The following is a 15239-nucleotide window of genomic DNA, read 5'->3' as shown; positions in this document are numbered from 1 at the left end:
TCAACAGCCACTTTCTGGTCCACCATCCCGCAATGTGGAACTTCGCTTTGGCTCCAAGCATTGGATTAACCACCTTTCCCACCATCCTCTCACTGCTAGAACTGTCTCTCTTCCATCATCTCTGTCTTCTCTCCCGTCTGGATTTCCCAACATAGCAGTGTAGAACCAGAAAACACCAGCGACCCAAGCCGCTACAGCTATAGCCATGGCATACAGAGGAGAGAGCATGGAGACAAGGACAAGCACCATAATACCGCTTGTCTCGGAATGGACAGTGTCATCTCTGTCGCAGGAAGAGTATACGAGCTTGAGCTGGAGGACGAGTAGCGGCGAAAGGAAATGACGGCAGTGTGCGCAGACAGGTATCTGCTTCAAGCAGAAGCACAGTGGAAAGAGCAGCAGAAGTAGCGTGCCCATGAGGAGGGTGTAAGGTGCTATTGAGAGTGCAAGAAGAGGCGACAAGGCGGAGAGGTAGATCTGTTGATCGCGGACATGTCAGTGAGAGGAGATCTCACTAGAGGTAAGATTGCCTACTAATATCCAAAATGCGTGCTCTTTGGACTCGTTGTCATCCCCGTCATCCCCGTCATCAGCACAGATGACCCTTGAGTGCTGGTAGGATGAACCACGGGAAGGGCGTGTATGCCGTTGAAATCCGCTCTTTTTCTGGATCGTGAGAGCCAGGTCGTGCGTTGGTTGAGTCGTTAATTCTGATTGGAGCAGAAGTGTCTCGGGACTCGATTTCCCCACGGACTAGATATGTTGCTGCAGGTGGTCTCAGAGGTCCACATTCGGCGACTAGCCTGGACATGGCTTGGTCACCAGCAGTAGTAGACGGTTGGACAGAGGATATCTCGTGAAGCTTCACAACGCTTTCAAGCATGACGAGAGTATTACACAAGAAAGGCCAAAGAAGAGGAGGGCCAAGGGTAGAAGGGCAGCGAGGTCGGAAAGAAAGGATAAGACGGGGGACGAGGCAGCGTCATGTTGGGAATAGAGTCCTTGGCTGGTCTTGGTAGAGAAGAGAAGGCAGGCATTGAGGGGAGATTTATTTTTAAGATGGCGGTCTTGGAGCCAAGCAGCGAAGTCTTGGAAGTCTTGGAAGTCTTGGTGTCGGCTTGGCAACAGGGAGCAGCCGGAGAGGTCGAATACTGGTGACAGCAGGAAGAAGTATTCGAAGGCAGCCACGTTTTAGATAGGCTCGTATCAACTCTGCATCGCAAGCACGCTCCCATTCTTCTGGGGTTTTCCCCAGAGACAAGCTCGATACCTTATGTCGCCCAGGGTGTTCCGCGAACAGCGTAACAAAACCCTTTGAACGGCGCACCGAACAAACTGAGGACAAGCCTGTGAGCACCCGGAAGCAGATTATTCATCATTGCATCTTGCACGTGATCGTGATTCTATGCAGTCAAAGGCGGGAAAGCGAGGACGGGAGCACAGGAAAGCCCGACAGCGGTGTTTTGATATGCACTGCTACTGCTGCTGTGCTCGATACAGCTGCAGCGTAGGTTCGAATTCAATAGGGGTACGTCGTCGACGGGAAGAAGAACATACGAGGGTTGGAAATTGGCATTCGAGGTGTTTCAATTCCAAACATCATACAACTTCTTCGCCTTGGATTGGCTAAGTCTGTCTCCGCACCTTCTACCGAAATGATTAAGGAATTGACATCTTCAATCAACGTTGGCAGCATTGGGTTTCTACTACCTCGTTTCTACTCAATGCGGTTACCTCTCCCATTCCAGCGTTATCTTTATTTTGTTCTCGGCTAGGAATGGAAGAAGGAAAGTGAACCCTCGTATAGCGCTCCGTAAACGTACAAGTTTCTCTCAGCCGGGGATAGATAGTATATATACTCAAAAGAGGAATAGATCCATTCGACTAATTCATCAAAAGCCTCGACCTTCGAATACTATATATAATGATATTCGAAGATATCTGTATAACCGTCATAACTTAGAAGGATCTAAGTCGTACGGGTTTCGATGCGGTGCACCTCTGTATATGCCACTACTCGTACATGCATAGTTATAATTTCTCGAGAAGCCGTAGTCAGATGTCCGAGGATTTCGGCCTCAAGAAGTGCGAAGACTTGGGAGTATATGCTGTATGGACACGCGGGGAGTTGGATTATTTATCGTCAGTAGCTGAAATACCTTGAACGAGCATCTACCAAGATCGAACTAAACAGAATAGGATCCCACGAGACCTATTAGCAGCCAACACCATGTACAGGTTGATCTCGGAGCTGGCCGCTACCTCTCCTTGCCCATCTACCCAGCAGATGGTCTAATCTCTAAATATCATCTTCACGGACCTTACTAGAAATCTAATGATGCAAAATGATGATGCGGGATCTCTTGCTGCGAGATCAAGTGTTCATGTCCAATTCTGCTTCTCGGTAACGTCGACAGTACTCAGTAGCCTGAACTCAAGGGCAGTCCACCATGCTCTGTCTCCCCAGAAGATGAACAGGTTACCATTGACTTTGTCCGAAATCTGGGCTCGCCCGGTTACCGGAGGGTAAGACTGTCTCATCCCGAACAGGTGAGCCCAATTCAAAATCTGTTATCTCCACTTGGTGTTCCACCTGTGGCATTTGCGTGATTCGAACTCCCCACCTCCAAAGTACAAAGCCAATCGGCGTCCGTCAGCCTGCAATATGATCTTTGTTTCGCTTGAGTTCTCTTCAAAAGTTGTGCTTCAGCGGTGTCATTCCGCTCTTGTTCGAATATAACATGTGACGTGGAACAGTAATAATTCAAGATTGTCGTAGGGCTGGAGATAGTCGAAAAGATTGTGGTCATTCAACAGCTTGCATCGGGAGAGTTTGATCACATTGGTGGAAAAAAAAAAGAAAAGGCGGTGGAGGCCTTGGTATCAATAGTTTTGTCTTGGGACAATGCAAGAACCTCGGGAGCGTTGCGAAGGGTACAGATACTCGATATGGCATTTGCTATCAAAGTCAAAATAATAGAAGGAGGCTGGAGATATGCAGTCAAACGTCTGCATGGTTCGCTGTGGTTGGTGGTTCCAGACCGCTCTTACGAACTCTCCGGACTTTCTTCAAGAAAGCACGTCACCCGGCGCATGCAAGACCGTACAACTCAGAAGGCAGTGGACCCCTCCTTGACACCCCCGCCAACCCCCAACATGAGGAAACCAGTTCGCGCTTCAGACCTTCGCAACTTTTAGCGGGAAGACCAAAACAAAACAACACAGTGTACCCCAGCCCAGGCGGGCCGTCCGTGAGTTGTAATATTAATAATAGTAGAGGGAGGCGTTCTTCGGCGAAGAACGCCTCCTACGCAGCAGGCTTCTCTCCACGTGTGCCGACGTATGTGCTTACTGATAAGTGAGAAGGAAAAATGTGGTGGCGATACTAGACTCCATGCAGGACCTCCTCAGTGAATCGACTCGGTCGGAGCCTGGAGGGGAGCGAATGTGCGCTCGGACATAAAGATGTCTCGAATGACCGAGGGAACAAGGCTGAAGAGAAACAAAAGGCTCGCATTCGCTAAAGGAGAATAAGCGGTTTGTGGGGGTTTAAGGTTGGGAGCGGTCACTGTCAGTGTGTGTGTGTGTGTGTGTGGGTAATTTCTACGTCGGCGGGGCGCCCGTCTAGCCTTATGGTCACTGTCAGTAGCGACAGGATTGCAGATTGCGGGATTCAAATGGCATCTGCAGGGCAACGAACAACGCGAGACCTTGCAGATACTTTACGATATACATAGTACATGGTACGTGGTACATAGTACCGCATGCATCCCACTCGGATAAGGTTGCATCTTATCTTCCATTGATCGTATCATTGTACAGTTACAAGAGCAAAAGGTTGGCCAAAGGCTTTTTAGAAAACAGTTCATTAAACGGCACAGGCAACGATTGCAAACGCCCCAGCGCCCAGCTTCCCTGTTCTTTGCGTGTGACAGCCTTTCGCTGCCGCCACCACACTGCGATATCGGCGCTAAAGTGCAAGACACGGTAACCCAAAAATTTGACAGCGAGTCCCTTCACACGCCAAATCCAACAGCCCAATCTTCGTAGAGCAAGGCCGAGAGAGAAGGAGGTAGAAGATATGATCAGAACCGCACTTCTGTCCCTGAGCCGTAAAAATTACCGTCGGAGGAGAAGGGATCGAAGAAGTTGCTGTTGGACTGTGGATTCTCGTTGACAGAGCCTTCTCGCGACGACTTGACCGACTCCAGCTCGCTCCGTAGCTGCTTGACCTCCATTTTCAATTTCGCGTGTGTGCTGTCAAGATCGGTGTAAGATCTTGAAAGGTTCTGGTGCTTTGCCTCGAGCTCCTCAAGTTCGTGTTCGAGGTGCTGAACGTGCTTCTCTTTGCGTTCGCGGAAGGCGCGCTGAGAGGCTCGATTTTGGGCGCGGCGACGCTGTTAAGGATTAGCCGAGGCGAGCGGCGTTACCGGAGTTTGGCTGCACTTACGATGCGCATATTCGAGACGCTCTCTTTATCCTGTTGCGTGTTCGATCGCCTTCTTCGTCGATCTTCCAATTGAGGCTGGGTGAGGTCTGTGAATTCGATGGAGTTGACGACTTGTGGTTGAGAGTCCACGTATTGAGGATAGGATGTTGGACTTGGGTATGTGTGGTATCGGTTGTTGAGGCTACCATACATCTGAAAATAGTTTGGTCAGTACTCGAGGTTAGTGGAGCAAAGTGTTTCGCGGACTCACCATCGGAGGGCTGGGGCTTGGATCTGTTGAGACGTCATCGAATGAGCAAGACAGCAGCTCAGGAACATTTGGGAAGGACATTGGCGACGCGCAATAGTCGCTGGTAGGGGTCATGTACATCTGATCCATGTGGGATAAAGGGCAAGCAGTCAAGTATCGAGGAATATAAGAGATAGATGATGGCAGGCAGTCAGGCAACGTCAGGCCAAGGTAGTGTAGTGGAGGAAGAAGAAGAAGAAGAAGAGAGAAGAGCGAGAATAAGAAGAGGATGGTAGATGTTTGAAGGAAGATTTTGGGAGCAATGAGCGAAATAAATCAGACGACAGCGATGGTTTAATAAAGTGATAGCTATATAGACGCAGACCAACACAGCCTGTCGACAGCTACACCGACTTTCGGCATCCTCCAACGAGAAGGGAGGTCAAGCTACCCACGATCTGTGCGAGCATATACCGCAAAGAGAAGCAAGCCCCCACAGCCATTCTTAGGGTTGCCACGTGTGAAATGGTGAAATGGTTGCCGAAGAAGGAAATGGAAGGCTCTTTGGTGGCTTACTTTTTATTTTCCCCCAATGTGATGTGGGTGAGGAAGAGACGTGATACGTCGGATCATCCAAATTTCGGTCGAGGCACGCGAGGCACGTTTTTTTAACTCGACCCTCTAGCGCCCTGCAGGGTGTTCTCGTCAGCAGCCAATTTCTTACATACTACATACTCGCTGCACACTGCCCTGCACACTTATAATTAAAGTAAGGGTACTTTACTCGAATTACCTTACTTTACAGTTTACCTTACCAAATCATGCGCCCGCACCCCGCCTAGCTAGCGCCCCCGCAAGCGATCCTTGGCATCACCCCTGTCAAAAAAAAAGTAAATCTTTCCCCACCCCTACCTTTGGTGCTACCAGTGGTCATGAGTATGACAAACAATTGCGGTGAAGATTGTTTCACACATCTAATAAGTGCATTGCTTTTATGAAGGAGTTTTTGCCGCATACCATCACCATTCCACCATTCCACCATTCTACCATGTCGACTATCTATCTGAAAGCGGTAAAAGCTTCTGATCCGGAAGGTGTTATTCGACCTATAAGTCGTCGTGGAACCTGCTACTTAAGTACGAGTACCTTGAACCATGATCTTGCTCTCTCAGAGTGTGGAAGCACAAGAATCGACTATGTGCACCGGATGATCCCGGTAGGGTGGAACCAAGGATTGCAAGTTCTTGGCGGATAAAGATTTGAATGCTGAGCAGCTCAGGCTCTGAGATAAGCATTGCCACTTTGTAGGCCAAACTGAAAGGAAGCCTGATGACAAACAGGTACTGTCCCTTTGTAACTTGTTTTGGGAGACACAGGGTGGTGGCCAGGAGATTGCACAATCACTACCAAGGGCGGTGCTTCAAAGGCTGTTGGAAGCCTCACACTGTCAAAGAGACTCCAACCACAGTACTAACGTGGGAAGCGTAGTTTCAAATTTCGATCAGATTGCCTTGTCGGAGGAGTTGAAAAGCCCAGACCAGCCAAGAATGGTGGCTCGTCGGACGAGCCGAATAACATCCACGATTCGTTCTGGAAAGTCCGTGGGGAGACACACTCACTCTGCGAAAAAGCTGGTGAGGGTACAAGTAAATGTTACAGGCCCCGCAAGAAGCTTACCAAAAAGCCTGCTACTCTTGGTTGTCTGCGTAGATGAGATTGGATCGTCATGATCCATCGAAAGGCTAGTGGTGCAACATGGCTAGGGCCATGGTGCTGATCAAGTCCTGAAACAAAGAAAAAGTGAGTAACGACGAAGCCACGCGAGCGGCGAGTAATTTGTCACATCCAGATCTAAACACCTATTTCATTCTCGAGATCTGAAACACACGTGAGCGTACGTTATTTGGTGGACGAATAGAGGTATCAAATCCAAGCGCGGATGGCAATTGGAACTTGAAATCAAATAGACGGAATAGCGGTGCGTCTCGAGTGTACTCAATGCATCGGAATGATCTGTCCTGGAGCTCCAAGTTCCGGTTTTGGTAGGTCTGTAATGGGAGCCGAGCATGTTCCCGCTGTAGTGTCCAGTGTCCACGAGTCCTGAAATGGCATTGCCAACACAGGCGGCATGGGGCTTAGATGATCGAAAATGATAGTTTTCGCGGCACGTCTAGTTTTAGTCCTGCCGTTATTCGTGCTGCTTTTATAACATCGATCCTTTCTTCCCTTGGGCTTCACGATGTTGAGGTACATTCCATTCTTTTTAAGGAGGGTTTTCTGCGATCATCGCGCACTTCATCTCAGCAGACAAGTCAACGCCGCTTTTTGCCGCCTTATTTTCCAGAAACGGTCTAGTAACCAAAACTAGCATTACTATACTTGCTGGCAGTGATAAGCAATGTTGTGCTGCGAGAAAGATTGCAAGACTTGGGAGTAATTCACGTAAAATAAATGGACGTAAAACGAAGGGGACGAAAGCCGCAGCCGCAATATTCAATGTCAGAATCTCAGGTCAGTCACTTGACGAACTGTAAAGTGGTAGCAGGAGTAAAAAGGCACCTAATCAACATGCAGTGTTTGGAGCGCAGAGCAGATATCATAATCGACAAGGTTTTCTCTTAGCTTTGCAATGACATGCACAGCCGCCTTTTGAATGACATACCTAGTGAAGCAATCTCTGGTACGCCGGGGGCTCAGCATAGTTCGAAGGACTTCTGCTTGCGAACTCTGTTGACGCCCGATTCATGAGAGAGAGGAAGGAAGCGGGGGAAAGGATCAACCCTGATGATCTGCCATGGCATTGGCGAGGTGAAAACCCAGCGTTGGGCCTTGATCCAGTCCTCATGATGGAGCAGAGCAATAGTGCAAGATTGAATATAAAGGGCATAGTACCGTAGAAATCTGAAATTAGTATAAGAAAGAGTGAGGGAGTGAGTGAGGGAGTAAAGCTGAAAAAGAAGATTTTGGATTTGAAGCGCGCTTTACCCAAAGGGAAGACCCGCCGTCGCAGTGCCGGAATTGACAGGGATCTTTTGTTAGACGAAAGAAGCCTGAAACACAAAGCAAGAGCTAGCTGACTGCACCAAAGCGAAGCCGTCCACTAGCAACACAGACGGCTCACTGCACGTCAGGCTCCTACCACACTACATACCACACTGCCACACCACCTCCCAATAACATCACCATCTGCGGGCAAATGGCTTCAATCGGCTGAACAGTCATCCTCTAGGTCTTCCTTTCATACTCATCGCCATGCAAAAGGAAAGCAGGAGCCTGGCCCAGAAGACTTGATTTCTTGAACATCATCTGACCTACCACCAATTTCTCATTTGCTCCCATTCCAACCCTCGGCCGAGTCGTAACAGTTCGGTAAGCGACTATCGACGTCGCAATTGCTTCCAGTACCTAGACGTTTCATTACTCGGACCACATCGGATCCACGCCCTTAACAGACATTCAAAAGAGGCCGGAGGGAGACTATATACCTAGCGAACCAGCAAATCAGTCAAGAGAAAGGACAGATTCAGATCGTGGAGCGCACGGACAGCTGCTGCCAGCATCGTCAAAATATCGTTTTCCATTGGACTACGCCTTGTACGTACCTGAATCCTTTTTATTGCAGACGCGGTATCATCTAGGTCATGTGGGGGCCACATGCGCAATGACACCCTGCAGAGGAGAGTTTCGATGGCAGTCATCGACAGATACGAGTCAAACGTCAGAGCCGCCTGCTCATGTCATACGTGTGCTATAGAGAAACGCTCCCTTCATTTCTGCAGTCTACCATACTACCTTCGCTGCCTGGCTCGAAAGCCATAGAGCGTCCTGCCCCGACATCGTACATCGACTAGGTGGGTATCGATCCTCAGCTTTGCGCAAGAACTATATACTGCAGCATTAGTAAAGGTACGGCCCACACGAATGGAACTGAAAGCAGGCCCTGCGAGTCAAATTCTTTGTTGCGATTATTCCTAGCCTCGACAATATCTACTTCTGGCTAATGCTGATTCTCCCTCAGCTAGGAAACCTTGTCGTCCTCACGAAACGCCGATTCAACCATTGAGACCAAACTTGGCTCCATGGTTTTCAACATGTGCTTTCCCAAGTCTGGAGGCAATGTCCTCGCCCGTTCAACGAGTGAAGACAGGAAAAAGAACATGGAGATCGAAAAGATGATTCGGAAAGACAAGAAAACGCAAGCAAGACAAGTCAAAATCTTACTTCTGGGAGCTGGCGAGTCTGGAAAGTCAACAATTTTGAAGCAAATGCGGATCATATACTCTGAAGGTTTTCGTCTGGATGAGCGAAAGGAAGTGCGTCAAGTCATATTCTCAAACATGATAGTCGCATTCAAGATCATTGCAGAAGAGATGCGGGAGCTTGGCTTGGAGTATAAGAAGGAAAAATCACAGGTACTTACATAATGATAGTCTCCACGTATGTCTCTATGCTAATATTGGACCAGGAGTACGAGCGGATCATAGCGTCTGCCGCTGATATCGGTCCTGACGATACGTTTCCAACGCAATGCCAAATGGCTATGAAGGGCTTGTGGGAGGATGAGGCTGTTCAAAAATGCATAAGACGTGGCAATGAATATGCACTCCACGATAATATACAATAGTAAGTTAAAGTTCCAGTGCCTCTTTATTTTGAACTGCTGACAAATCCTAGCTATTACTCCAACATAGATCGACTATTCGCTAGAGACTACCTGCCGAGTGATCAAGATGTCCTACGCTCTCGTCTCCGCACAACTGGAATTACTGAAACCCTCTTCGAACTTGGACAGCTCAATTACCACATGTTTGATGTTGGAGGCCAGCGATCGGAGCGTAAGAAGTGGGTCCACTGCTTCGAGGGAGTCCACTGTCTCATGTTTGTCGCTGCGCTAAGCGGCTACGACCAATGTCTGGTGGAAGACAAAACCGCCGTATGTGATTGCCTCGGAAGCATCTGTTTTCCTTAAAATATACTGACTGACTCTGCCTTATTTCGCAGAACCAAATGCAGGAAGCATTGCTTCTCTTTGAGTCTATAATGAGCCTGACTTGGTTCAAGAGCTCCTCAATCATCCTTTTCCTCAACAAAACCGACCTATTCAAGGAGAAGATCGCTGAAAAACCCGTCAGCGACTACTTTCCGGATTATACAGGAGCGTCCAATGACGACAAGGCCGCCTCTGAGTACTTTGCAAATAAATTCAAAGCTCTCAACCGCACAGAGGACCGGGAGATATACGTCCACTTCACCAATGCCACAGACACCAATCTGCTGAAATTTACGATGCAAAGTGTGCAGGATACTATAATACAAAGCAACCTCACTACACTGATCCTATGATGACGGACGACGTCTGGATAAGACTGATGGCTTACGACTAAACACTCGAAACATCTCCCTTACGATGCCATACCCTCCGGCGCTTTTTAGGCGTACTCTAATCTCGTTGTCATGTTCCAATTCCTTCTACGCATACTGTTTTTGATTTAGACGAGAGAAGAGGGTTCAGGGTTTGCACAGGATGTCTACTTCTTTGTAGATATTTTGGGTTTGGAACATGGCTGAACGCGGGTATCTAAGAGAGGTAGAGCGGCAGGTATGTACATGAAGTGTATCAAAGAGTCTCAAAAATGTCTATTCCTCGTAGACAAACATCGCGAGTAGATGATGTAAGGGCTAGAATCTGCCGAGATTCGCCTTGGTTTGACATGACCACCGTAGATCGCACCGCAAAACGGTCTCTGCCATAAATCTCTTTATGCCATATTTTTTATGCCACATTACACCGAAAGAGGCATGACTGAAGATCTTTCTGCTTTACTGTGAACGCATCGATATGCTGTCGCTTTACTCGAGCGAGTTCGTTCGCCGAAGTACCTGGACATGCCTATCATGCTCCGCCCTTTCCAGAACATCCCAAACCCTGATAGCAAGCCCACCAAATCGATTACCAGCACACGACCACCAGCGCAAACACTCATCCTCGAAGACCCCAAGTGCGCCCAAAGATGAGACCCGGGCCATCACTACTCCCTCTGAAGCCCCCAGCAAAGATGCTAAAGCCGCGGTCAAGGAAGGCACAGAGAAACGCCCCAACACCCGTATCAGCAAACGGAAGTCGAAAGACAGCATCCAAGACACGGCGGGGAAGAGCAGTAATGAGTTGACATTCAATCTGCCAAGTGTGCCCACGACGAACCACTTGCATGCCGTTGGTATGACTTCCCTTCCTTTGCGGTTGATAAGCGCCTGGCTAACAAGGGCCTAGATGTTCACATGTCAAACTTCTTCTCATTACACAGGCCCATATCCGTCACAATGCCTATACCGCCAGAGTCTTCTGCTGCTGCCTTTTCTTCGATCTTTGACCCAAAACCGATCCCGAAGCACAAACCGACCAATGTTATCTACACCCTCTCATCCGCCGTCAATACACTCGAGAATGCTGCCTCGAGCACCCAGAACCAGAACTCCCAGCCAATGACAAAAGAAGAAGTCGATCTCCGTGCTGCTGTCACTCAGGCCTCACACTCCAACGCTCACCCCTCTCCTCACCATCTCGACTTACCAGCTAAAACCTTTCACCTTAACCTGCAAGAGCTTGTCAAGAACTTCCGGCCCTACATGAGACCACTACCCCCCCGTTCCGATGGACTCTGCTCTCCCCCGAAGGAGCCCCACGGAAGACTTCTGAGCAAGCCGAACTCCAATCCGAGTCAGTCGTCACGCAAAAAACCTTCACCACGACCCTCACTATACAAGAAAACACGTACCGTAGCGGCCGTAAGTCCTACGAGTCGCACACCACCCCTATCGTCGAAGGCCCGAGCTCTTCTGCAGGAGAAAGGGAGAAAGAGGTATATTTGCCACCTGCACCTCGCGGCCAGCCATTCCTGGGACGGATGCGGGAAAGGCAGTTACAGTACATGGATAGGTTAGGTGATGGCGAAATATGGCAGGTGATCAGCGTGAAGAGGCAACGGAAGTTGAAGATGAAGAAGCATAAATATAAGAAATTAATGAAGAGGACGAAGAATCTGAGGAGGAGGTTGGATAGGACATGAGCGCTTGGATTGGTCGTTGACTTGCGTGGCATGGAATGGCACTATGTAATGCTCGTCATAGAGGTAAAGAGGATCGCGTGGTGCTTTCCCGCGCAGCTACAGAATGGCTTGATACGACTTTCTTATTGATTTCGGCATTTATTGTGTTCCTTCATAGGGAGCTGGTATTTGGCGGGAGTTGAGCGACTCTTTCATGCCGCGACCTAGGAGCTCTGGTGTCTAAGTCAACCTGACCAGCTACTGTCACTTTCTCGCAGAATGGATAGAGATCGGTAGTCATGCTTCCGGGTGGAAACAGCAATCTTCCTGCTCGAGAAGGCTTAGAATGGCGGAAGAGTGCAAGCGAGAGGGACGTGATACATGTACACCCCCCAAATCTTTCGGCCACGATGGGTGCCAGACCCGGCGCACTTCAATTGTATCTTTAGGGGCACTTTCCGGTAACCACGAATAATCTACCCCTTTGCTCACTTCACTTTACCGTTAATCCCCGGAGGATTAGTCTGTTTAAAGAGCCAGCGCACCGAAAGAGTGCAGGAGCGAGTGTGTACAGGAAGGGGCCCCCAAAGGGACAGAGGATCGTGTTCACGAGTGACGCACTCTGTAGGTTGCAAGATACGTGTGCCCGGAGACAGTACCCGGAAGCTGTACCCTAGACGTGCTACCAATTTGAGGAGGGAGGTGTACTAGTACATGTATCACGTCCCAAGCGAAAAGACTGGTATTTTACTAAAAGAGCCAGCTTTCTTGCCCCTTATCTACCGCATCAATCTAATGCACAAACAACGCCAAAAAGACGTATTCCACTTCCACTTCCACTTCCCCTTTCCCTCCCGCTACTACCGCAATCCTCTCCTTGTTTTCATACATAGTGGTGAAGGTGATCGAGGGCCGAATCGGTGTCCATAGTTCTCCATTGTCATACTGGGCGAGTCCTTAGTAATTTGACTATTTGCAGACAACATCCTGCGTGCCCTTGGAGTTCATTAGTAGGGCAACGATCAACCCATACAGACCCAACACTTCGGCAAAAATGAGGATCAGGATCATGCCGACGAAGAGTCTGGGCTGCTGAGCGGTACCACGGACACCTGCGTCACCAACGATGCCAATTGCGAAACTAGGCATCAGAGTAAGCATGTTTCCGCGCGACGGTACTGGAAGGGAAGGCAGTTAAGGCAGCAGCAAGAAATGTGCATACCCAGCAGCAAGACCAGCCAAGCCGACACTAAGACCGGCACCTAATTGGATGAAGCCGGTGTAAAGGGCCATCTCTTGCTTCAAGCCATCGGAGATGAGGACGGATACAACGAGGCCGTAGATACCGATGATACCAGCCATGATAACGGGGACGATATCTGTCATGATATTCAGCAACCTGTTGATGTGTATTCAATCAAGCCATTGTTCTTGGAAGAGGCGTACTCTTGACAATCAGATCAGGTCGTAGAACACCCATTGCTGAGATACCGACACCGGATTTAGCCGTTCCGTAGGCAGCGCCAAAGCAGGTGAAGACGATGGCGGAGGTGCATCCCATCGCACCGAAAAAGGGCTGTTGTGAGATGTTAGCTTTCGCCGTCTTCGACCTTACATGGATGGCAAGGAATCCCAACAGAGCCCGGGCTTGGCTGGCTTGAGGGTCGGACAGAGTACTAACAGCATATACGGGACTGTTGGGATGTGTGTGTCAGCCCCAATGGTTTCAAAAGCATACATCTGCAGGCATGGGGTCGTAGGAGGGGTGCAAGCTCCATAGAGCTGGTCGCCCCACGGACAGATAGGCAGAAAAAGGGATGAGGTCCACGACTTACCAAAGATCTGAAGACATCTTGAGAGTTTTGTGGGGAGGTTCCTTGGGCGCAAGAAGAAGGCGAGTATGGACAGATTAGTCGAGCGACTGTGATGAACGGTGGATGGTTGGCGATTGATGTGGTGACAATCTAAAGATTGAAGACGTTGACGCCGTCCCTCGGTCTGAGCTAATATCAAGTCACGTGATGCTAGACGATCTTAGCGCCGATCAGATTGGAGCCGAGAATTCGAGCTTCACGAAGTCAAGAGTTTTTACATTTTTAAGAACAGTGCAAAGGGCGAGCCACGGCAGTGAACCCTTTGCATCTTACTCAGAACTCCGGCACATACCACCGTTACTGTCTAGGCCTCTTCCTATCTTTTCGAACAGCAAACCCTGTGCATCTTATTCAAAACCCCCGGCGCATACCACTACTACTGTCTAACCCTCTTCCAACCTTCTCAAACAGCAAACTACGGACAGCTGGAGCTCTCGCAATGACGGACCAGTCAGCTGGTATGCCCTCCTCTTCTACACGTTCACTATATTTGCTAATGCTTGTGCAGCTTGGCCGGTACCTTCATTCCCGTCCCAAAACACTCCCCACCATTGAAATAGTTGATACTGAATACTGGGTTTCCAGTTAGCAGGGTCGTCGCTCGCGCAGGAAATATTGGATCTGGTGCAGCAGGCTTCGCATTACCGTGAGTATGCTTCCTTCTCCGAGTGGTCCTCACCTCGAGAAGCATACACCGAGTCGGAGGATATTTTGGCAGTCTTATATCTCGTGAAAGCTGTGTTGTGCATTCTATGCCGTTCCGTACAGCAAAGAGGCTAACTCGAAAATCGTCTAGGCCAACTCAAGAAAGGGTATCTATACTTTACCCTTTTACGCTTCAAGAGTAACACGTTGACAATATCCAACACGCAGAGCCAATGAGGCTACAAAGACTTTGAACAGAGGCACATCAGAAATTATTGTTTGTCACACCATGTACAGACATCAGAGGATGGCGCCTAACACCAAAGAAAATAGGTTCTCGCTGCAGATACTGCTCCACTCGCTATCTTGCTACATCTACCGCTGTTGTGTAAGTAATCGTGGTGAGGTGCTTTGTTGCCATGCACTGACCAGCCGATAGGTGAAGATAAAAATGCAAGTGACTGTCCTTAAACGAACAGCTAGTAGATACTAATCTACAAAAGGTCCCGTATGTATACGTGCCTTCTAAGACTGCCGTAAGTGTGCATCTTGAAGCAGTCCTTTGAGAAAAAAATGCTGACTTGGACATTTTCTAGTTGGGAAGGGCTTGTGGTATGTAAATTCTTGAAGCATATCCTTCCATTTCAGACTGCTTTTCGACTGCTCCTTTGAGCTGTCTCATTGCTCGAGATTTGCCTTGAAGGAGGACTGCTGACTCTGAACTATCTATAGGAGTCTCGAGGGCCGTGATCAGCGCAAGTATGAGATGTTACCTCTTTGATCAGAACGCTGGAATTGCGGGAAGTTGACGGAGAAGTAGGCATCACCACGAACGAGGCTAGCGACCTCATGGGTCAGATACAATCGTTGAAAGACAAAGTGGAGAGACTGATGGTCTGAGGTGGAAATATGGAGCTGCGTGGAGTATCAGCTTTTTCGTTGGGTGTGACGAGGCTGATGTTCGTGATACAAAAGGTAGTGATGATCGGATGGCA

The 15239-nt window shown here is 48.9% G+C and overlaps 6 protein-coding genes across 6 annotated transcripts; 3 read left to right on the top strand and 3 right to left on the bottom strand.

The window, feature by feature from the left end:
* Nucleotides 1–1696, bottom strand: HO173_010582 (uncharacterized protein; the record flags this gene model as incomplete). The annotated part of the gene is made up of 2 exons (XM_037312467.1): nt 1–477; nt 1673–1696. 2 exons carry the CDS (start codon nt 1694–1696, stop codon nt 1–3), a joined length of 501 nt encoding a protein of 166 aa, XP_037160683.1.
* A 2389-nt stretch (nt 1697–4085) lies between these two features.
* Nucleotides 4086–4829, bottom strand: HO173_010581 (uncharacterized protein; the record flags this gene model as incomplete). The annotated part of the gene is made up of 3 exons (XM_037312466.1): nt 4086–4397; nt 4451–4642; nt 4701–4829. 3 exons carry the CDS (start codon nt 4827–4829, stop codon nt 4086–4088), a joined length of 633 nt encoding a protein of 210 aa, XP_037160682.1.
* Nucleotides 4830–8770: 3941 nt separating this feature from the next.
* Nucleotides 8771–10022, top strand: HO173_010580 (uncharacterized protein; the record flags this gene model as incomplete). The annotated part of the gene is made up of 4 exons (XM_037312465.1): nt 8771–9091; nt 9145–9302; nt 9354–9612; nt 9681–10022. 4 exons carry the CDS (start codon nt 8771–8773, stop codon nt 10020–10022), a joined length of 1080 nt encoding a protein of 359 aa, XP_037160681.1.
* Nucleotides 10023–10518: 496 nt separating this feature from the next.
* Nucleotides 10519–11746, top strand: HO173_010579 (uncharacterized protein; the record flags this gene model as incomplete). The annotated part of the gene is made up of 3 exons (XM_037312464.1): nt 10519–10897; nt 10951–11397; nt 11445–11746. 3 exons carry the CDS (start codon nt 10519–10521, stop codon nt 11744–11746), a joined length of 1128 nt encoding a protein of 375 aa, XP_037160680.1.
* A 948-nt stretch (nt 11747–12694) lies between these two features.
* On the bottom strand, nt 12695–13577 carry HO173_010578 (uncharacterized protein; the record flags this gene model as incomplete). Its single annotated transcript, XM_037312463.1, has 4 exons — nt 12695–12866; nt 12948–13104; nt 13172–13419; nt 13561–13577. 4 exons carry the CDS (start codon nt 13575–13577, stop codon nt 12695–12697), a joined length of 594 nt encoding a protein of 197 aa, XP_037160679.1.
* A 461-nt stretch (nt 13578–14038) lies between these two features.
* Nucleotides 14039–15144, top strand: HO173_010577 (uncharacterized protein; the record flags this gene model as incomplete). The annotated part of the gene is made up of 9 exons (XM_037312462.1): nt 14039–14057; nt 14108–14115; nt 14185–14245; nt 14396–14411; nt 14473–14632; nt 14748–14780; nt 14841–14856; nt 14977–15003; nt 15065–15144. The coding sequence occupies 9 exons, from the start codon at nt 14039–14041 to the stop codon at nt 15142–15144; spliced, it is 420 nt and encodes a 139-aa protein (XP_037160678.1).
* Between the last annotated feature and the right edge of the window lie 95 nt (nt 15145–15239).

This window comes from Letharia columbiana (genome assembly GCF_014066305.1).
Source record: "Letharia columbiana isolate WasteWater2 chromosome Unknown Sc0000050_s0, whole genome shotgun sequence".
Lineage (NCBI taxonomy): Eukaryota > Fungi > Ascomycota > Lecanoromycetes > Lecanorales > Parmeliaceae > Letharia > Letharia columbiana.
Note: the sequence above shows the minus strand (reverse complement) of the source record. Positions and strands in the feature narration are given on the sequence as shown.